The sequence below is a fragment of the Mauremys mutica genome, chromosome 11 (genome assembly GCF_020497125.1).
Source record: "Mauremys mutica isolate MM-2020 ecotype Southern chromosome 11, ASM2049712v1, whole genome shotgun sequence".
NCBI lineage: Eukaryota > Metazoa > Chordata > Testudines > Geoemydidae > Mauremys > Mauremys mutica.
Window position 1 is genome coordinate 35,585,140 of NC_059082.1, and position 22,886 is coordinate 35,608,025.

Here is a 22,886-nt window from a genome sequence, read left to right on the forward strand (position 1 = left end):
GGCTAAAAAACTATATTCTCAGGTTGATGGTTTTGAATAATTTGAACATCCTTTAATATTACCAAGGAATATATACATTAGAAGGGTTTAGTAAATATGAACAGCATGAGTGTAAGGAAAGGGGAAAGAGGAGAGCTGATGGGGAGATGGTATGGAATGGAGGAACCAAGAAGCATGGAGGATGAAGGGACACTGTGAATAGCATACAAGGGCAAAAAGTGGAAAGGTAGAGAAGCATGAGCAAGACACTACTAGCAAATAACCGTTGTATTTAAATTAAAGAGGTGCTATTTGGGGAATTGGTGGCAGTTCCATCAGGGCAGTGATGGAAATGAGTGAAGGCAAGGGGAGGCCAGCAGCACACACTCACCCCTTGTGCCCTGACTCCTCAGGAGGGCTACAGCAGCAGCCAGAGAGGATTCTGCTTGTGACTGAGGAGTTTGTAACCTGCCCAGACAATCACACAGTAATTACATAAGCAGGCAGAGGCCCAGCTCAAGCATTCATCCCTGGCACCTCTTAGGGCTGTAGCAGCGGGTTTGAGTCAGAACAACTCTAAAGAAAGAGAATCACCACTTAAAGCCCTGATTTTGTTCTATGCACAATCTGGATTTTGATTCAAGTTTCAAGCAGCCAGAATTCTAGGCGGAGAATAATCTTTACTCAGATCTCTCCATAAACTACCAGTTTAGAGTCAAATTAAAGTACCCAATCTTGCAAATGCCTGCATCTGTAATTTTCACTCCATGCATCTGAAGAAGTGGGTTTTTTACCCATGAAAGCTTATGCCCAAATAAATCTGTTAGTCTTTAAGGTGCCACCGGACTCCTTGTTATTTTTGTGGATACAGACTAACACGGCTACCTTCTGATACTTAAGCCTTAATCGAGTAATCCCAGTAAAGTCAATGGGATTTCTTACACAGAATTTTGTAGGATTGCATCTGAAATCCATATATCCAGTTACACTAAGTTTTATGGACTGTCACCTACAGGTCACTATACAGCATACCAATAGGTCAATGCAGAATGTTTTTCATGTGTACATAGATGGTCAAATTATTTATGAAATGATGGATTTCCTAAATGTGCCATGTCTTATAATGTTACTTGATATTTATTTATAAGATTATTTTAAAATGCCCAAGGCTGCCTTAGGGCAGTTACATTTGCTTAAGAGAGCCACAAGAATAATTTTTATTCTCATTTATGAGTGGGAATTCTCTTAAGGTACTGTTTTGTATCTTGCACAGGTGTAACACAAGATGAGGTAGTTGCTTTGCAAGTGTGCTGTCAGCTCCTATTGATTTTCATCCCAATTTTTGAATTATTTTTTAAATCTTTAGTGTACATCAATTTGTCATCATTGCAGTGGCATGCTTTTAAACAGCTAGTTTAATGAACCCTTTTGGCACATGTACTCTTTCTACAGACAGCCCAGAGATTTTATTTTCTTTGAAAGAGTGAAAGGACAAAAATAGAAAGAAATCTTAGTTATGAGAGTTACTTCACATGAAGGATCCCTTCCAATTACAAGCTATTAACCCAATAAAATATTTTATGGCTTGACACTGGTTATATATAAACACTGTGTATCAGACAATTATTCCAAAAAATGGACTAAGCAATAGTTGAATATCTTGCATTCAAGTAGCAGAGGTTATTAAACAGTACACAAAGTATTGCAGTTCCATCCAGTCCTAATCTTTTTCACTTAAAGAACCTTTAAGGACTTTGATCAGCCAGGGCATGTAATTACTCTTAAGAAGCATGCTTAGGGTGTCTGCTGGAGTACAGGGCCATACAGCATTTCTTTCTGCTCTCCTGGGAACTGCACATCAATTGCTTTCAGCTAAATGCACTCACATATGAATATTTTAGTACAATTTAATGTTTCTGCACCAACCCCAAAGGAACAGAGCATCAATTTGTGAACAGAGTTCTCTTGGAGTTAAAAGCCATGCTGGATAATGCAGGATGAAAGGGTTGTCAATCTTTAGCTTTTTAGCAAGTCAGAGAAAGGTAGTCTGTAAATTCAGTCCCAGCTGCATACAAACAGCTCTCTAAAGTTTGCTGCTACAGAGCTACTTTTCAACACAAGTGAATTTTCAGAGGAGACAGTCCAAAAAACAAATTTCCTAAGCATGGCCATTTTTCCCAAAGCTATTCCCATCTGCCAACTACCCAACGACCTCAACTCAACCATTTATACAATAACAAGTGCGCCTGCTGGTCTGTTAATAAAATACCCAAATGTAATGCACAAATAATACATTCCCACAAAGAAGCTAACTATAGGTGTGAGAACATAAGTAATTCACCATGTGCTCCATTACTGAAACTTTAACTATCTCAATATGCTCCTGCACCTATGGACAATTAGGAAGTAATGAAAATTTTGTCCATATAGCTGTTGATAAGCAAGTAGGGGGAATACTATAAAAAAAAAGTGAGTACGTACAAATAAGGAGGTCCAGATGATATGCGGCCTAAGGGAATTAACTAGTTCACTTACTGTTAGCAATTACTTTGAAAGGGAGTCAGAGATCTGAGAAAGAACATGAATACTGAAATAAAGACGACGTGGAACCAACCTCACCCCCCCAAAAAGAGAACAAGTTTCACAGATACCATTCACCAGATGGGACAAATAATCCCAAGGAAAATAATGGAATACATATTGAGGAAAGAACTTGTAAGCACCTAAGTGAGTAATAGAACCATGAGCCATTAATATAAAGAATAAATCAGGCTACACAAAATATCTGATGCTGTTTTCCCCTGGTTTAATAATGGAATTAGATTAAAAGAATGCAATAAATACAACAATGCAGCGCTGAAGTATATGATGTTTCCTCAAATGGACTGAACAAAACGGTCAAAAAAGTGTGATGCCTCACATGAAGGAGAGGTTGTCTAGTGCAGTGCTTCATTGAAAAGTAGATTTTCATTTTTTGTCCAGTCTTCCTTTAAATGCCCAAAGTGATGGAGCTTCCACCACTCCCCTGGGGAGACTATTCCACTGTCTAATGTATCTCAGCACCAGGAAATGTTTCCCTACTATTCAGGCTCCATTTTCCCTTTCTCAATTTCATCCTGTTATTCCTCACTTAAGGGTTTGTCTACACATGGAATGAGAATATCTGCATAATAGTTATTGTGCTTTAAACGCATACCCTACCTTAACCCAAGTTAATTCTGAAATGTACACAAGTCCCAAGTTGATGTTCTCCATCCTTGGTGTTTGTGCTCGTCAAATATTTTAGACTTACATCATAGACTATCAGGGTTGGAAGGGACCTCAGGAGGTCATCTAGTCCAACCCCCTGTTCAAAGCAGGACCAATCCCCAGACAGATTTTTTTACACCCAGTTCCCTAAATGTCCCCCTCAAGGATTGAATTCATGGGTTTAGCAGGCCAATGGTCAAATCACTAGTCACATCTATTAAACCAGGGGTTCTCAACCTTTTTCTTTCTGAGGCCCCCACAACATGCTATAAATATCTCCACAGCCCACCTATGCCACAACCATTTTTCTGCATATCCAGTAGATTAAAAGCCCATGCCAGCATTAGCAGGTAGCGGCGCCCCTCCCCAGCCTCCAGCTGTGGCCCAGACCTGTTGCAGCCGGGGGAGGGGTACCTATCCTGCAGCCCCAGCCCCGGAGCTGCCACGACAGGGAAAGGCACCTCTCCCCGACAGCCCTGGAGCTGCCGCGGCGGGGAGAGACACCCTTCCCTCCAGGGCAAGTGCTATTGTGGGAGAGAGAGCTTGGGGGAGTCCTCTCTCCCCGCCGCAGTCCCGTAGCACTCTCCTGTACCCCAAACCCCTCATCCCCAGCCCCACCCCAGAGCCCACACCCCCAGCTGGAGCCCTCACACCCCTGCATCCCAGTCCTGAGATTCCTCCCACACTATGAACCCCTCAGCCCCACCCCCACCACATGAATTTTGTTATGTGCACTGATATGAAGGTGATGTATCACACATCACCTCCACATTGGTGCACATAACAAAATTCATTCTGCACCTGGGTGGGAAAAAAAATAGAGGGAACACTGCCTGGGGCCCCAGAGGGGCCCGGACTTTGGCTTCAGACCCATACAGCAGAGCTCAAGCTTCGGCTTCAGACCTACACAGCAGGGCTCAAGCTTCAGCTTTCTGCCCTGTACCCCAGCAAGTCTGATGCTGCGCCTGCTCTCTGGTTTATTTTGGCAGACTCCCTGAAACCTGCTCATGGCCCCCCAGGTGGCCGTGTACCCCCAGTTGAGAACCGCTGTATTAAACTATATCTATTTAGCTCATTCAGTTTTTCCCTCCTAAATCAATTGCTCCCATCACTAGATACATTTTTTGTTCTTTGTGAAGTTCCTCCAACCTGTTAATGGAAATATGGAGTAAAATCCTGGCTCCATCCAAATCAATGGAAGCTTTACCATCAAATTCAATGGGGCCAGGATTTTACCTGCGGTGCTGAGACCTGAGTGCAGTACTCTGCAAGTGGTCACACCAGGGCCATAAAGGATTATTACCTCTGCTCTGTGATGTGTCTCAGCATACACAATCCTCAACTACAATAGCTGTTTATGCTATCACATCACATTACAAACGCCCATCTAATGGGTTTCAACTATTATCCCGAAGTATCTTTCTGGACTTCCTGCTTTCTCTCTCCCACTTAGTCTTGTCATCATTATTTTTCTTCTGAAATATTAGTTGCAATGACAATAGAATTATTCATAGATTCCAAGGCCAGAAGAGACCACTGTAATCATCTAGTCTGACCTCTTGCATAAAAAAGGCTGCAGAACTGCCTCCAAATAATTCCCAGATTGTATCTTTTTTAATCGAGATTGAATGTTTTTGTAAGATTGTCAGTGATGGAGAAGTCACCATGACCCTTGGTAAATTGTTGAATTGGTTCATTACTCTCACTGTTAGAAATGTATACATTATTTCCAGTCTAAATTTGTCTATCTTCCACTTACACTTACACTTCCAGCCACTGGATCATGTTAAACCTTTCTCTGATAGATTGAAGAGCCAATTATTAAATATCTGTTACCCATGTAGGTACTTATCAACTGTAATCGAGTCACCCATTAATCTTCTCTTTATTAAACTAAAACAAATTGAGCTCCTTGAGGCTATCACCACACGACATGTTTTCTAATCCTTTAATCATTCTCATGGCTCTTCTTTGAACCCTCTCCAATATACCAACATACTTCTTGAACACCAGAACAGGATACAGTATTCCAGCAGCAGTCAACTAGTGCTAAATACAGAGGTAAAATAACCTACTTGTCTGGAGAGTCCTGTTATTTATGCATCTAAGGATCGCATTAGTTTATCCCTTTCTAGCACTGCATTGGGATCTCAGTCAGCTGATCATCTACCAAGACCCCCAAATTTTTTCAGAGTTACTGCTTCCCAGGATAGAGTCCACCATCCTGTAAGTATGAGCTACAATCTTTTTTCCTAGATGTATGCATTTTAATATGGCTAAATGTATATTGTCTGCTTCCACCAAGCTTACAAGGCAGGAGAGAGATCACTTGATCATTGCCTGTTAGGTTCACTCCCTCAGGGGCACCTGGCATTGGCCACTGTCGGTAGACAGATACTGGGCTAGATGGACCTCTGGTCTGACCCGGTACGGCCTTTCTTATGTTCTCTGTATCAGTGACCTAACCCTCTTCATTAATCTACCACTCCTCCAGTTTTTGCATTTTAGGTTTTGTTCCAGGGTCATTAATAAAAATGTTAAAAAGCATTGGGCCAAGAACCAATCCTTGTGGGATACCACTGGAAACATACCAGGTCTATGATGATTCTCTATTTATAATTGCTTTTTCAGACCTATCAGTTACCCAGTTTTTAATCCATTAAATGTGTGCCTATGTTAATTTTATATAGTTCTGTTTTTTGTAATCAAAATGTTGTGCAGTACCAAGCCAAATGCTTTATAGAAGTCTAAGTATATTACAGCAACACTTACAAAGTTGGTTGATAAAGGTAAGCTAAAAAAAAAAGTAAAGTTAGTTAGACAGGATCTAATTTCCATAAACCCATGTTGATGGGCATTCATTATATTACGACTCCATTATCTTGCTTAGGATTGATGTCAGGCTGACAGGCCTATAATTACCCAGGTCACCATATTTACCCTTTTTAAATATTCGCACAAACTATTAACTTTCTTCCAGTCTTCTGGAACTTCCCCAGCATTCCCAGGTGGTGGAAAAGTGGTGCAGTGCAGTGAGCTCCTCAGCCAGCTCTTTTAAAACTCTTGGATACAAGTTATCTGGACCAGCTGATTTTAAAATGTCTAACTTCTGTAGGTGCTATTTAATCTTCTCCTGAGATACTAGAGCAAGGACGGGCCTGAGGGCTGCATCAGGTTTCAGAAATTGTATGGAGGGCCGGTTAGGGGAGGCTGTGCCTCCCCAAACAGCCAGACATGGTCTGGTCCCCACCCCCTATCCGACCCCCCCCCCACACACTTCTCGCCCCCTGACAGCCCCCCCCGGGACCCCTGACCCATCCGCCCCCACCCGCTCTCTGTCCCCAGACCCCCCCACCCCTAACTGCTCCCTGCCTCCCCATCCAACCCCCCCGGGACTCCTGCCCCATACAATCACCCCTTCTTCCTGTCCCCTGACCGCCCCTGGAACCCCCACCCCTGACTGCCCCCCTGGCACCCCTCCCCCATCCAACCATCCCTTCTCCCTGACCACCCCCAGAACCCCCACCCCCATTCAACCCCCTTGTTCCCTGCCCTCTGACCCCCGCACCCCATCCACACCCCCAGCCCCTGACCACACCCCGAACTCCCCTGCCCTCTATCCAACCCCCCTCCCCCACTCCCTGCCCCCTTACCTCGCTGCCTGGAGCACCGGTGGCTGGTGGCGTGGCTGCACCAGGACAGGCAGCCATGCACCGTGCAGCTCAGAGCACCAGGTCAGGTTAGGCTCTGCAGCTGCACTACTCCAGGAGCTCGCAGCCCCGCTGCCCAGAGCGCTGTCCATGTGGCAGCATGGCTGCAGGGGAGGAGGGACAGCAGGGGAGGGGCTGGGGGCTAGCCTTCTGGGCCAGGAGCTATGGGGCCGGGCAGAATGGTCCCGCGGGCCAGATGTGGCCCATGGGCGGTAGTTTGCCCACCTCTGTACTAGAGGAATTGAAAGTGTGTGTGTGTTATATCATGATATGACTACATCATCTCTTTTTCCCAACAAACACAGAACAGAAAAATATTCATTGAACATTTCTGCCTTTTTCTGCATTGATAATTTAACATTTCCATCTAGTAATAGACCAATAACACTGTTAGAATTCTTTTTGCTCCTAATACACTTTTAAAAACGTATTATCCTCATCTCTGCTGGCCACAGATTTCACCTTGTGTTCTTTTGCTTCTCTTATCAAATTTTCTACAATCCCTAGCTTCAGATTTATATTCGTTACTATCAACTTCCCCTTTCTTCCATTTTTATATACACATCTGCCTTCACTTCCCCTCTAAACCAGGTCAGTTTTTAAACCAATATGGCCTTCTTCCTCAACTGGGGCTTTTGATGTATCTAGTTAAGTATTCTTAAACAATTCATAATCACTATACATATTTTTCTGATTAAATTAAGGGGATGGGAGAACTTGCAAGAAAAAGACTGGAAAAAAATTCCACTGAATAGCTTGGATACATGACAGCTAATGTGTATAGAACAATTATCTACAAGTATATGAAAGGTGTCAATATCAAAGAGAGAGAGGAGTTTTAGGGTAGTCCAAGAGGAGATAATGGGATGAAAGAGCAAATGGATATCTTCCTCCTAGTAGTGAGATCATTTTAGATTCTGAAGGGGCAGCTTTCACTGTTTTCCCAAAGACTACTCCACTTGCCATTTAAAACTAGATTGGATTCCTAGAAGCAGAGGACATGCTGCTCTCCTTAGAATCATCTCTCCCAACATTTCCTAGGAGAACAGTTTCAGCATCTACAGAGGAAGCAGGCTCCCACAGAGTTTCAGGGGACAAAGTCAGAAGCAAGAGAGGGAGAAACTAAGGGATGCCATATTCTCCCCTTGAATACCTAAAGCAGCAGCCATGTATATCTTTGGACTTGCATGCCCTCACATTTGCCCAGATAAATGGTAGGCCTAGTCAATGGCAGCACAGCTCTTGTAGAAGCTATGTGGCCATTGTGAAAAGGGTAGCTAAAGAGTAGCACAGAGACACCAAACCTCTGTGGGATCTGCTGATCTCTTTCCTGCAGATCTATAAGGCTGGAAGGTCACATCACCTGCCTCTCCCTATAGCGTCTCTAACCCTCATCCAGCCACCCCAACTTCAAGGTTTTGCAGGACATCACATAAGGTTTACAACAATTTGCTGCCCCTCATATACCCTCTCTGAAGGAGCTTACAAATTTAACAGCTTCAAAATTCAATAGCTTTAATGATTAAATGCTAGACAGAAAATCCTGCCATGTGCTAATTTAAGAATAACAGCAACACTGCTAATGCTAATAGCTCAAATCTCCATGAAACACCAAGGTGTTCTTTTCTAAGTGGAATACTATCATAAATGGGACATAAGTACTTGTTTTCATGCATCTGAACAGTTGATAAACATAGTATTTTATTTACCTACACACTAGCTTTTTGTGGACATCTATGCAAGTGCGTATATTTTAATTGCATAAATTGAAATCTCTGCTTCAGAACAAAATTCCCCATCAGTTCAGCAAGAATAAGTTTCCTGTTTGGGAATGCAGTAATTTTCCAAACCGCATTAGTGTAATGAATATTTACAATCTAAACGTCTAATCAAATATTCAGGCATTCACAAAAAGACCTGTAACGAATTGAGTATCCAAAACTACTTAATTTGAGTGTCCTAAAAAGAGTTAAAGGAAAAAATAAAATATAAAAAAACCACCACTAGTAAAACAGGGACAGCACATGGTACTTATTTTAAGGAACAAATTCCGTACATTAACAGAATTTTTATATGGTCAATGTAATAGAAGATGACTGTCTTTTTGTAAACAACATACTCTTAAAGCAAAGAACACAAAATAAGGTTTCTTATCACTAATTAATATTAAATTAAATTGGATAAAAAGGATTTTTCATTAGTAAGAAAGATTTTAGTTTAGTTTAGTTTAGTAGCAGACACATGCTACTCCTTATGCCTAACAATATTCTCTGAATTCACAGATAATCTTAACACAATTTGCCTCCTTATCTATAGGCTAAAATGCCCAGTAGGGGAGTTATTTGGATATGAAAAGTTTCAAGAAAATATTGCTAGCGTAACAGACATTTGGAGTCAACAGTAACAAAGTCTACATTAAATTAAAGTAATAAAAGCCGATGTCGTAAAAAGTCTGGGACAACTCCTCAAAAATATACAAGAGCAACATTACAAAAGCTCCAGTCAACCATAAAATGCATGAAACTCAAGAATGAAAGTACCATATATATTCGATCATGAGCTGGTTCATTTATAAGCTGCTCCCTCCACCCCCCAAGACGGATAAGTAAAAACAGAATTTTTTTTTATGACCCGTTCATAAGCCGACCCTATAATTCAGGGGTCAGCAAACTTTGGCTCCCGGGCCATCAGGATAAGCCGCTGGTGGGCCAAGATGGTTTGTTTACCTACAGCGTCCGCAGGCACGGAGATAAACCTAAAGTGCCCTGGCGTGCCAGCTGCTTACTCTGACGGGCCGGGACAGCAACTGGTGGGGAATTTTTTATTTTTTGGGGGGGGGGGAAGGGAGAAGAGGAGAGAGAAGCTGGGAGTCAGGGGAGTAATCCCTGTGACCACCCCCGACATGACCCCACCCCTAGCCCAGGACCCCCACACTCTCCCCATCCTATCCCTTCCCACCTTTTCTGGGGAGGATGCCTCTGGCCTGGCTGGAGCTGCTCTGGCAGGCTGGGCAGCGTGGCCGCAGCCTGCTCTGGCAGGCCAGACGGGGCGGCGCGGCCACAGCATGTTCCAACGGCTGGGCCAGGCGGCACGGCCGCAGCCTGCTCGGGGGGGGGGGGGGGGCCAAGCGGCACAGCCACAGCCTGCCAGCCCCGGAGCTGCAGCTGCTTCGGAGGCTGGGGGGAGAGCAGCGTGGCCAAAAGCGGACAGACTCTGGCCTTGCCTCTTCCCTTCTGGCTCTGCTGCCTCTCCTTGCTCCCTCTGTTGGGGGGAGGGGCAGTATCCCACCTCTCCCTCTCTATACCCGTTCATAAGCCGACCCCCTTCTCTGGTGCTTCTCTTTTTTACTAAAAAAAAAAAAATCGGCTTATAAACGAGTATATACGGTAGATGATTTTACAAACACAAAACTATTGTGAAAGTTAAAGTGTACCATGAAATGTACTGCACACAGAGCTAAGTCTCATGTTCATAATGGAACATTTGTATTTGAGTTTCTTATTCAACTAATTTCTCCAGTCACTGAAGAAAAGTGAAAGGTTTTATGGAAGTTTTCTAGGAAGATTCCAAGAAGGTGTGTTGTTTAAAAAACAATAAAATTGGCCATATGGTCATATATTAGCATATTAGCATTTCAGAAAAGCTCTTAACTGTGCAAAAAACCTCATAAGACTGTGGGGATTCACAGAGTGTCCTGTGATGCACTAACTGAGCTGCGTTCTTAAATCTGTAGTCAGTCAGCCAAGGAAAAATTAAGGGTCAAGGACCAAAATTTCTCCCCTCTCACCACATCCACAGAAAAAAATAAGGAAAGAAAAAGACATATCTCAGAGCATTACCTTCTTCACCAATTAACAGGACGAAAGCATCTCCCCCCATTAGCAGGCAAAAAGAAGCAAGACTCACACCCTTCTTCCCCTGCCTCTAAGCTCTCAGAATTAGTCTCCACCTTTCTAGTCCTTAACAACAAACCCAATTCCAGATCCATCCCAGTCCCCCACTGGGGCTATGCAAGCAGATATAAATAGAATAGCAAGAGCATACACTGAAACACTTTTCCCCTCAGAAACTAAAAAGCACAGACCTCTCACACTCTAGCAGTTTCTTGTAGCGCAGTCATTTCCTGCTTTTTACAACAAATACATGCATGATTTAAGTCAGAATTCAATTCTATCTAATCCGAGTGGAAAACTAAGGAATCAAGTAATGTGATTACTTAATATACAAGGTTGTTTTGTGACTGCACTCAAGTAAAAACTTTCAGAATATACTATATTATAGGCTCCTGCTAAACTATCTTCATAGCAAAGCTTGCAGTCACCTCTTTCCGATAACTGTTCTGTATCTAGTATCCCTTTATTCTGTTTCAGAGAATCCAATTATATTACTTTTCTAGGTGAACCTCCTCTTCAGTTATAAAGACATACTCTCTAGCTAAAGAACTGAAGTGACTACAAGCTTAAACTAGTTAACTTTCAGTAGGAAAGATTCACTGGAGGTCAAGTACATGCATTTTTAGACCTTTTCACATCTAAGATATGCATGCATTATGGTACAAAATTCTCTCTTCAAATTAGTAACTAACTTTTTTACTATCAGTTCAGCTTGGTTAAATTCCAACTTACAGACAGACATTAAAAATAGTTTATGTATGTAAGTTACAGTATATTGCATTTTTGACCTGTCATTTGGGACTATAGCTAACTTGGAACAATTCTTTCAATTAAAAAAAAAGTTTTAAGTTTTAATGCGCTATACAACTGCTTATTTTTAAAAGCATTTAAAGAAATGAGTAAATATAGCAAAATGCCAATAAAAGGATTTCTTAATTGTCTCATTTACATCCACATGGTTGCATCAATTAAGATTAATTTATTGACAAAATAGTAAGCCTTGTCTATCCACTCCAAATTATTTTGATAGTCTAACTACGGTCACCAAGACTATATGAGTTTCTTATACCTTTTACAAGTTGCTGATGTGATCGGTCATCTGGAGTGAGCCTTCTCCCTCCAAAAATTAGTCTTTTCTATTCCAACTTTTCGTAACTGCCTCTAGAGCTGAAGATCAAAAAAAGCTTAGATGTCCTTGTCTCTAGAATGCCCACTAATGCTTCCATGATCCTTGACTTTTATACACCATTTCACAGCTGAGCTGTTCCTGAACTAGCATTTTGCAATATAGTCAACATTCCTTGTTTATTTCCCATTAACTTGTAATCCAACAGGCTCTCTGATGCTTGATGTTCTGGCATTTTCATCTGTTGCACAAGCTTTGCTTAGCAGAGCTTAGAACGCCACATCATTAGTGTGCATATGAGGAACAGCTCTGTAAAGTGCCTAACTACAAAATTACTAGTTAAGTTATAGCATGCACAGAATTAGAAGCCAATGCCAGCAATGATGGAATTCAGTAGGTCAAGGACTTCTCCTTGAAAGATGCAACGTGTTCACATAGACAACTGAAAGGAATCCAGCATACAGACACCTACTTGAGGTAACTTGCAGAACACTTCAGGTGAACAATAAGTGGAAAAAATGTTACACCAGGAGTTCTGCGGTTATGACCTTAAAATGCAAGGTGCATTTTTTATAGGATGTACTTGGATGCTGCTGCTAGGTTCAATATTAAATCTTGACTCATTATATGCATTACATTAGAAATACATGATTATATTTTTATTAATGATATGGAATACATACTGTTCTCTTATGAAAAAGATAGATATTTCCATACTTACTGGTGCTACTATTTTGCCTGTCTGTCCAACCTGCATGTCATTGGGAACAAAGCCAGCATCAACTGCTGCACGGGAAGCACCAACTGGTTGAAAGAAAATATTTTCAGTGTTTTCTCTTAAAATATTAGCTAGCCAAATTTAGTTTGTATATTAGCAAAGAGTCCCATGCAATGGAATGTATTTGAAAATTTCCCTCCTAAGATTATATCCTTATAGTACTCCCTCTGTACCACTGATTGAAGTTTCTAGTTATTAAGTGCTAATGCATTTCATAAGCAACAGGAAATCCCTATTCCTACCACCAAAGAGTTGTATATTTAAGACTGGCATATTTCCACCCTTCACTTCATCAAAAAAATATTTGCACACAAGTGCTTTCTCCTACTCTTCACCTACCTTATATATGTTATGTTTGTATCATATCATGGAGATAAGAGGTCAGTTATAAATGTTTTGCTTAAATTTGATTTTTCTTTTATTTGTAAACTTAAAGTGTCTAAAGCAGGCGTGGCCAAACCATGGCTCTTTTACAGTTAAAGTGCAGCTCAGAGCCCCCAAGCCTCCTCGCATTCTCCACCTACCATGTGTGTGTGGTGGTGGAGGGGGAGTAGGGGCTTCTTCCCTGTGGTGGGGGAGTTCTCAGGGCTTTAGCTCCACACACGGGACGCTGGGGCTTGAGCCATGCCTGCTGGGACTCGGGGCTTGAGCAGGAGCTGAGCTGAAGGACCGACAGGCATGCCCCATGGGGGAGAAGCCCCGAGCCCCAGCAGGCAGGCCCCGCAGGGCTGAAGCCCTGAGCCCTCGCAGGCATGCCCTGTGGCTCTTGAACAGCTGAAGATTCTCGTATGCAGCTTGGAGAGTCAGTAAGTTTGGTCACCCCTAGTTTAAACATTGCCTGAAAGTCAATTTAGAACAAAACCATGTTTGAAAATATCTACTTATTATTGTTACATTTAAAATCTAAAAATTACTATCGCTGAATAAAGAGAAAATATTTTTTTACTTTGTATATTTTGCCACCACATTATGCAGTCAGTTTTTCCCTGTCTGTACCACAGATTAACGGAGGGGAAAGACTTAAAAAAAATAAAATTAGAAAATGTGACTATAAAACCACAAAAACTGTCAGGGGAGCTCTGGTGCAGATGCAATACCTAAAGCTATTTTTAATTCACTTTTTTTAATTGACTAGATTAACTTAAAGGGTGTGCCTTTTAGTGACATACCACCTCATCGTCTACCCAAAAAAACAATACTAAAATGTTACAATGGCTAATATTAATCTTTGGTGTTTTTTTTTTTAAATCATGAACAGATACAAATTTACATTTAGCAAAGACATAATTATACTTGGATATTCAAAATTACTTTAATGTATTCCATTTTCATTGAATGTCTGCATTTGAATACCTATGCTTTACATAGCAAAGGAGTTTTGAATCCAAAACTAAGTGATATTGCCATTTAAAAATACATATTAAAAATTTCCCCATGTTGAGTTTTTCTGCTTACAAGGTACCATTCAGATATTTCACCAAAACTCATGCAGCCTGAAGAAAAGAGAGTGTTTCCTTTTTACAGTGTTAAGATGTCATCAATGGCAAAAACATACCACAATGCCTATACAAAAAGCAATTTTACATCAGTAGTTGGATGGGATTTTTAAAGACTATCAAAAAACTAATGCTATCAAGCCTTGTTCTTTTGTGTCAATTTCAAACACCCACAATTAAAACAAGAAAAAATTTTTTTACCTGCAGCATGCAACTGATCTGCAAGGTCATATAACAGTTTGAAGTTGTCACCACTCTTCAAACCTCGCCCTTAAAGGTAAAAAAGGAAGGAGACATTTGATATTCTGTTCAAATACCTTGTAATAGAGAATGTATGCATACATGACGCACATTACCAATACTTGTATTCACAGAGGCACTCAAGTACTTTTTGCAAGGGGTACCTTTGACATTTTACTCAACAGTTCTAAGCACCCCTATGAATCTTGAAAATAAAAATTTTAATTCATACAGATTTTGCTCTGTTCCATTTGATTAATATGTGGTTATTTCTAAAAAAGGTAATAAAGGTAATAATTGGAGATATACCAATCTCCTAGAACTGGAAAGGACCTCGAAAGGTCATCGAGTCCAGCCCCCTGCCTTCACTAGCAGGACCAATTTTTGCCCCAGATTCCTAAGTGGCCTCCTCAAGGATTGAACTCACAACCCTGGGTTTAGCAGGCCAATGCTCAAACCACTGAACTATCCCTCCCCTCTTATCCATGCATCAACATTGCCCTGTCTTGTTTGCCTCCTTATTTGTCAACAGCATCATCAATTCTCTCTAAAGTCTGGGAACAGGATTTGTTGTCAATTTGTGCTCCCTCTGCTGGCTTTAGTTATATAGCTCTCCTACTGCAGAGCAAACTAATAAATAAAAATATGTCATGTAACTTTTTATTTTCTTGCTCAGGGATAGTGCGATTAATTTTTAATTAACAGATAATTCTTGAGCTATTGTACACCAGTTGTACTAATTTTAATGCAGGTCACATTTGGATCTAAAAATATTTGCATAAATCTCTTTACATTTGCAGAACTGCTAAACGTGATGATGACCTTAAAATATTTGTCAGCATTTGTTACAAGCTTTCATAGTTTGCGGTTTACATGATGTTGGGCATCTGCCCTCTTCCCAAAAAGAGAGCTACATACTGTAAATAAAATAATATCTAGACATAGCAGAGCAGGTCAAAGATGGAGTTCTGCTACAGCTATTAGTTTAACTGAAACTCAGCACTACTTAAATATTATCTACTTACCACCCGATATGACCACCTTTGCACTCGTGAGCTCTGGCCGATCACTTTTTGTTAGCTTCTGCTCAATCCATTCAGACTGACCAACTGGTGATGGAGCCGTTACTGCTTACGTCACAATATTTTTAAAAATACATATTTCTTAATTTTTTAAAACAGCAATATTTTTTCTGCTTTAAGCTAAAGGACTACATAAGAAACCAAGGGAACAAGAATCCATTTCAGCACTGATTCTATTCATATGCCTCCATAATAATAATTCCTTTCGTACTGTGTTTGAACTACAAGTCCATTTATTAGCCACAAAGATAATTTACCTCCGTATTATACTTATAGATCATTTAAATTTTATTTGTGGTACTACATGCAAAGTTTACTGAAAACTATTTTCACTTTGCATATTAAACTGGACTAAAATGAAGGCTTGTAATATACTCACAATGTATCTCCTTAGAAGCAGCTCAACTATTATTAAAAGAGAGAGAGTCAAGCTGCCTACGTGATCTAATAACAGTGCAAAATGCTAATATTCATTGATCAGAGTTGAGTTGACAAGGTCAATGCTGGAGAAGGATTCAGAGGCGATAGCTCAACATCCCTGAATATTATCATTGATGAGAAAACGCAATACTTATCATAGTGCTACTGACTCCCTCTGGCAGATGTATGGAACAGTCTTGAATGGCCCCAGACCAAGAAAGGACACATGTGACTAAGGCCTTGTCTGTATTCAAAGTTGCACTGGTTTAACTGAAAGTGTTATTTTGAACTAGTTTCTGCAAGTTTATTTAAAACTGGTGCAAAACACAGTCTGGGACATTCAATCTGATTTAAATCTTTTTATCAATTTATCTTAATATGATAAGAAATCAATTTAAGCTAAATTGATATAGAACTGGATTAAATCAAATTGTGAATGTTCACACTGTTTTGCACCAACTTAACCAAATTAAATTGCTTTAAAAAACAAACTGGTTCAACTTTAAATATATACAACTTGTAAGATTGCTGCAGCACAAGGCCAAAAAGCAGTCATAGTGAGTGAAACAGTTACTTGGTATTAAGACAGGTGTGATCAGAAGAGGAGAAAAGGCAAGTGGACGGACAATATGTATCTTTCTTTTGCTGGCAAAACTAAAAAGTACAAGCTCTTAAGCACAATAAAAAGATTACTATAATTAGTTTACTTTGATAAGAAATGTTGTGAACTCAAGTTATGCTTTGCACAAAACTAAAACCAAAAAGATGAAAATATATCGAAGTAAACACTCACCTTTTTCTACATTAGCACTACCACCACTCACTGGTGCAGCTTCAAAAGAGGTTCCCCGTACAGAAAACACTTTTACTTTTTCATCACACTTCACAGTACACAGAGCATTTCCTAGGAAAGATATTTTGCAAAAAACATAGCACAGGGTATCAGTGAATCATAAGAAATACTAGTGCTTCTAGCAGAAAATGCAGTGTTTAAAAAAAGAAAAAATCCACAAGATTATCTCCCTAAAATTTTTTTATGTCACCAAAATCAGAAAATCAGGAGGCTTAAAACTGCATTTTACAAATATTTTAACATTTCCTTCCTATCACACACGATTTGAGAAACATGACAGTATGGAGAAAATGCTTTTCCCCTTTCTGATCAGAGCAGCATGACTGCATTCAAATGACCTCTCCACTTTTAGGTACTTTTACATTTCAAAGATCAGGATTGTAACTTCACAACGCAATATGAAGAGCCTCCATTTCACGAACAGGTCTTTTAAACTGTCACATGACTTAAGAAAAAAAATCAATCCCACTACATCAAACATTTGGTTTTGGATATCTTAACTGACTTAATCTTTCTCAATTGGAGGTGTTAGGAACAGTGGAGGGGAAAGAAATGCTAGAATATCAACTACCGATTAAAAAAAAAAAAAACCAAAAAAAAACCCAAACAAACAAAATATCACAATTATCACAAGATACCATGTAGGCTAAGGAAAGAAAATCCTTTCACAATAAAACTTAAGAAACAGGCTAATGAGCTCATGTCTAAATTTAAAAAATTAAAACATAGGATCAGACAGGCATTAGAGAACTATGATTGAAGCAAAGACTGCAAATAATTACTAAAGAAAGTCAATTAAATATTACAAATAATCAGATCAATGTCTACATAACTACGAAAAATAATCTTATGGATATCTGAAATCAGAACTAACGCTAGCCATATTAAATAAAGTCAGACAGTTATCTGAATGTCTTACATGTTGCAAAATATGATCAGAAGTACATTGACAGAGAAATACAATATGTATGAAAAACATCACCAGAGATCATTAATTAAAATGCTAGATCTGGTTTCTGAGCTGCAATCCTATAGTACCAGGGAAAATTCTATATGTTTTTACAAAAATAACTTCTGTTTTCTAGTTTCATTCTGGTTAACCATAGCGATTTAGGACATTATCTTGAAATTCCTTTCACATCCCAAGTTGTAGTAATGGGAGTTTTGGTAACACAGGTAAGGAGGATCAGGTCCTTATTGTACAGCATACACACAGTCTTGTATTGCTCACCTGCATAAATAGTTCTCACAAAAGTGTCAGGTGATTTAATCTCAATGATGTCAGAAATAGGGGCAACATCAAGTTTAGCTGCCACTCTGGGAAGAAGATTCTAAAAAGTTAAATATGAGAAGTTAGCAAAATGTTCTAAATGCTGACAGGTTGAACCCTAAATATGTAAGAAAGTTAAAATAAATCTGTATCATATGAACTATAATTAAGATACATTCAGTGCCCTAATTTTAACTTTTATATAATGGTATCTGTGAGAGGACGCACAAAACCATAGACTTCTAGTATGGCTACTCATGTAGCCTTTGCAGTCAAATGAAAGCCCATTACTGTAATAACATTAGAAATTTTATGAGACTTACAGTAAGTAAACCCTTAATTCAATATGTTGAATTATGATGCTTATTTGCTTTAATAGTTTAAAACTGAATATAGATGCCATTTGCTCTCAAAATTGACAGTTATGGATTGCTGGATTCTGACAAGTAGGGTTGTTGGGTTCTTTTATTTTTATTTTTTAAATATATTTAGAAGTTATTTCCCAAATACCAAGAATGAGGAATAAATCTACTTGAGCAGACACAAAAAAAACCCTATCTTAAAATTACAAAATTTAAGAAAGACACTCTTTTTTAGTATATAGTTGACTACGAAATGTGTACTTAGCATCCTCTCTGATGTTTTTAAATATAGAAGCAGCACAAATCTTATATGTAATAAGGATGACAATGGTTAAGTTCTTCCCCCGACTTGTACAACATGCACAAAACATGGGTACACTTCTGGTACCTTTAGTCATGTTAAGTAGTACCTTACTACAGGAATAGGTACACTGAATTACTCCCACAGAAAATTACTACTCAATGTAAACAAATGTGTCAGAGTTCGACATTAGGAGAATAGGTTCTTCATACAAAGATCTTAGGACAAGAAAGCTGAAGCTACCATTTTTAGCCAGCTAAATATCAAGTCAGAGCTGCCAAGAAAATTTGCATTGGGACAAAAAGCATCTAAAGAACTCTATGAACAAAACTAAAACACTTATAAAGACTGATACTGATTGCAAGTGAAAGCTCATCTAAGGCAAGCCAGATCGAATTACTCATGGAATACTTATGTGGAAGACAAAGTAAAATAAAAAAAAATAAAAAAATAAAAAAATAAAAATAGAGAGTTGCACTTACATTTTAAATAATATAAAACGGAATTAGTTAGCAGTTTTCATGCACAATTAGAAAAAAATTTACACTCTAGTCTGCATTACTCCATAGACATATGTAAAAAACCCAAAACAGTTTAGTGCTAAAAGGCATGCATGCTTTCCTTCTTCATCGATGCAAACCACACAACTGAATACAAAGTAAAATAAAAGAGCTACCACAGCTAGCTTTTTATGCTAGTCTCTCTTTTCGGAAGGCATAATCGTTTCAGATCTCTAGTTCCTATTTGTTTTATTAAACATCCACATAGAAAGCAAAATTTATCTATGACTAATATATTACAATTAAACACTTGCTTTAAATAACTCTTTTACACTGCTGTAACATTTCAGAAAAGTCCAGCATGGCTACAGAATATATGAAAAGTCTTTCACGGATTTCTGACTCACACTTATGTATAGTGGGCTCTTAGCCTCATACATGCTACAGATTTGTGTGCGTTTCTTATCTGCTCACCTTCCCAAAGGCAGATGCTCCAGCACAGATGTGTGTATAATTAAACTGTTTTTGAGTTGCCAAAATCAATGGAGTCAGCTCCTCTGAGGAAAAACATGTCACAGTTTACAAGTCTCATTTATAATTTTCAATTACCGTTTTCATTGCTAAGAATGACACCAGACTATTTTTGGCTGTATACAAATAATGCTCACCTGGTAGAAATCCTTTGTATACATCATGCTGAGCCACTAGAACTTTTGCAATGCCCTGTACTTTGCTGAGCTCTTCCGCTACCTACGATTACAAAAATATTAGTAGTAGTATTACACCAGCACCTAGAGGCCCAATTGAGCTTAGGGCCCTTGAGCTTAGGGCCCCAGGGCGCTAGGCACTGTGCAAACAAAGGGTACGTCTACACTACCTGCCAGATCAGCGGGTAACAATCGATCTATCGGGGATCAATTTATTGTGTGTAGTGTAGACGTGATAAATCAATCCCTGATCGCTCTCCCATCGACTGCTGAACTCCAGCTTGGTGAGAGGCGGAAGCAAAGTTGACGGGGCATGCTGCGAGGACGCAACGCAAGTAATTTAAATTCAATCTAAGATACGTCAACTTCAGCTACGCTATTCTCATAGCTGAAGTTGCGTATCTTAGATCGATCCCCCCACACACACTCCCAGTGTAGACCAGGCCAAATAGTAAGAGACAGTGCCTTCCCCATAGAGCTCACAATCTAAATAGACAAGACAAAGACAGGAGTGAAACAGAAATGTAGATTTGCCCGAGGTCACATAGCTGGACATTGGCAGAATTCACTGGAACAGAACACAGGTCTCTGACTCCCAGTCCAGTGCCAATATACTAGACCAGAGGTGGGCAAACTACAGCCCGCGGGCCACATCTGGCCCACGGGACCATCCTGCCTGGCCCTTGAGCTTCCAGCCGGAGAGGCTAACCCCCGGCTCCTCCCCCACTGTCCCCCCTCCCCTGCAGCCATGCTGCCACACAGGGAGCATTCTGGGCGGTGGGGCTGCGTGCTTCTGCAAGGCAGTGCAGCAGCATGTCTGGCTCCAGCCAGGCAGTGTGGCTGCGAGACATGCTGCTCTGAGTGGCATGGTAAGGGGGCCGGGCTGGGCGGGTCAGGGGACAGAGAGTGGTTGGATGGGGCAGAGATTCAAGGGGGTGAGGGGGGGAGAGGCAGCAGTCAGGGGACGAGGAATGGGTGGGGTTGGATAAGCGTGGGAGTCCCGGGCGGGGGCTGTCAGGGACGTGGATAGGGGGCGGAGCAAGTCAGGGGACATAGGGAGTTGGCAGTCAGGGGACAAGAAGCAGGGGGATTGGATGGGTCAGGAGTCCTGAGGGGAGCAGTCAGGGGGCAGGAAGTGGGAGCCAGGTTGTTTGAAGACGCACAGCCTTTCCTACCCTGCCCTCCATATAGTTTTGCAACCCCGATGTGGCCCTCCGGCCAAAAAGTTTGCCGTCCCCTGCACTAGACTATGCTGCCTCTCCAATATAAATACACACTTTTTTTGAATAAGACAAAAACTGCAAAAGAAACCATCATAAGACATGTTAGCCTCATGTAAATAGTAGTGTGCAATAACCTTATGTTATTACATTGGAACTACAGTTCTCAACAGGGGTGGGACAGTGAGCCTTCAAATATTTCAGTAATTATAGTAAAATTGAAATGCCAGCAACGCCATATGCTCAAATTTGGCCCAGTCACTCCTTTGTTGTGATGAAGCAGTGGGCAGGGCAAATTTGAATGAAAGGCACTGCCATCTGGTCGTGGAGGAGCCTCCAAGATCAAAAACAAGGATCTGAGTTAAAGAAGGTGGAGGAGAATCCCTACAAGAGTATAAACATTTATAATAAAAGTGATCAACAATTACTATGAAAAACAGTCAGCCTAATGCTTCAACTGATTTAATCGAATTATTCAAGAGCTTAATCTTACTTCCTCTGAAATCAATGAGTTTTGCCATTTATTTCAATGATATAGGGCTTATGTTACAAGTGCTAAGGAAAACAAGCAGTGATGTAGTCCTCTTGTTAATTACAATAGAAATCGTTTGTACTGAAGTCTGACATTATTAGCTGTTGAATTGCTGTAGGTTTCAGATATGCAGTTATGTTTTTGCTGTATTACATACACAAAAGCAAATTTTAAGCTACAAAAGGGTTATTGCAAATCACATTGAGGTGTATTGATAGAACCGTGTTAAGACACTTGCATTGCCCCAAACAACACTACTTCCTTGCTTTCCTGAAGACCAGTTTTACCCCCATAAACAACAAAACAAGGGTTGAGAGAGAGAAAACCAAGGGTTGTAAGAGAGGAAACCGAAGCGGCCACTACATAAGTTATTTATGTATTATGACTTTTTTGTCCCACCTGTACACATTCTTACAACTTTCTTTTTAAAGTTCACGTTATATGCAGTATCATTTTCTAAAATAACTTGGGTCACGACCACACACAACATGTGTGTGGACTGGGAGTATTGGACTGGGAGTATTGAAAGAGAACAAGTTTCACCATCACTATTTAGTTATGAGTGCAAAAAGTCTCCAAAATAAAAGGAGTGCAAATGGAGGTGTTACAAAAAGTGAACCAAACAGATTTTTCTCGAACTCGGTAAATGTTTGCTCCTGGTCTCAGATCTAAATTTAAAACCAGTCTTTACAGTTTAGTTATAATCGCTTCTCCTGAGATTTGTGACTGGAGAGGATGCCACAACTTTAATGTCACTTGCCATGTGTATGGGTCTCTGCCTAAGATAAAACTTATCACTACAAGAGAAACAATTCAGAACTAACTCAGTTTAATTTTACAAATTATCAGACATGATCAACATCACTTCCACAGTCTTTATACAGTTAAACAGTATTGACCTGTAGGTGTCAGTGCTAAAAGACTATTCTCGAAATCCTTAGTGACAATGTAACAAAACTGGTCTTCTATAGACTCTTGAGACGATTCAAGCAACAGTACTGGCAAGCACACAAGGCATTAGTTCTCTAATGTGTAGCATGCTTTTAAAGTCAGGAAACACTAACATCTTAATCATACACTGTAAACAAATCCTTACATTAGTAACACCTTTGATTGTTAACAGTGAGATTTTTTTAAAAGTTCTATGTGTCATTCTTTATGTTCTGTT

The 22,886-nt window shown here is 40.1% G+C and overlaps 1 protein-coding gene across 4 annotated transcripts in view; it reads right to left on the reverse strand.

Moving 5' to 3' along the window:
• ETFA (electron transfer flavoprotein subunit alpha) overlaps window positions 1–22,886 on the reverse strand; it is a 49,718-nt gene that overhangs the window by 15,559 nt on the left and 11,273 nt on the right. For 3 of the 4 annotated variants that reach the window (XM_044979590.1, XM_044979586.1, XM_044979589.1), the window contains exons 3-9: window positions 19,928–20,009; window positions 19,734–19,816; window positions 18,058–18,157; window positions 16,767–16,877; window positions 15,497–15,601; window positions 14,433–14,501; window positions 12,679–12,761 (exon numbers count right to left, since the gene is read on the reverse strand). In XM_044979590.1, coding sequence (XP_044835525.1) covers window positions 12,679–12,761; window positions 14,433–14,501; window positions 15,497–15,601; window positions 16,767–16,877; window positions 18,058–18,157; window positions 19,734–19,816; window positions 19,928–20,009 — 633 coding nt within the window. The remainder of the gene's footprint in view (window positions 1–12,678; window positions 12,762–14,432; window positions 14,502–15,496; window positions 15,602–16,766; window positions 16,878–18,057; window positions 18,158–19,733; window positions 19,817–19,927; window positions 20,010–22,886) is intronic. The other variant, XM_044979588.1, reaches the window with a different exon arrangement.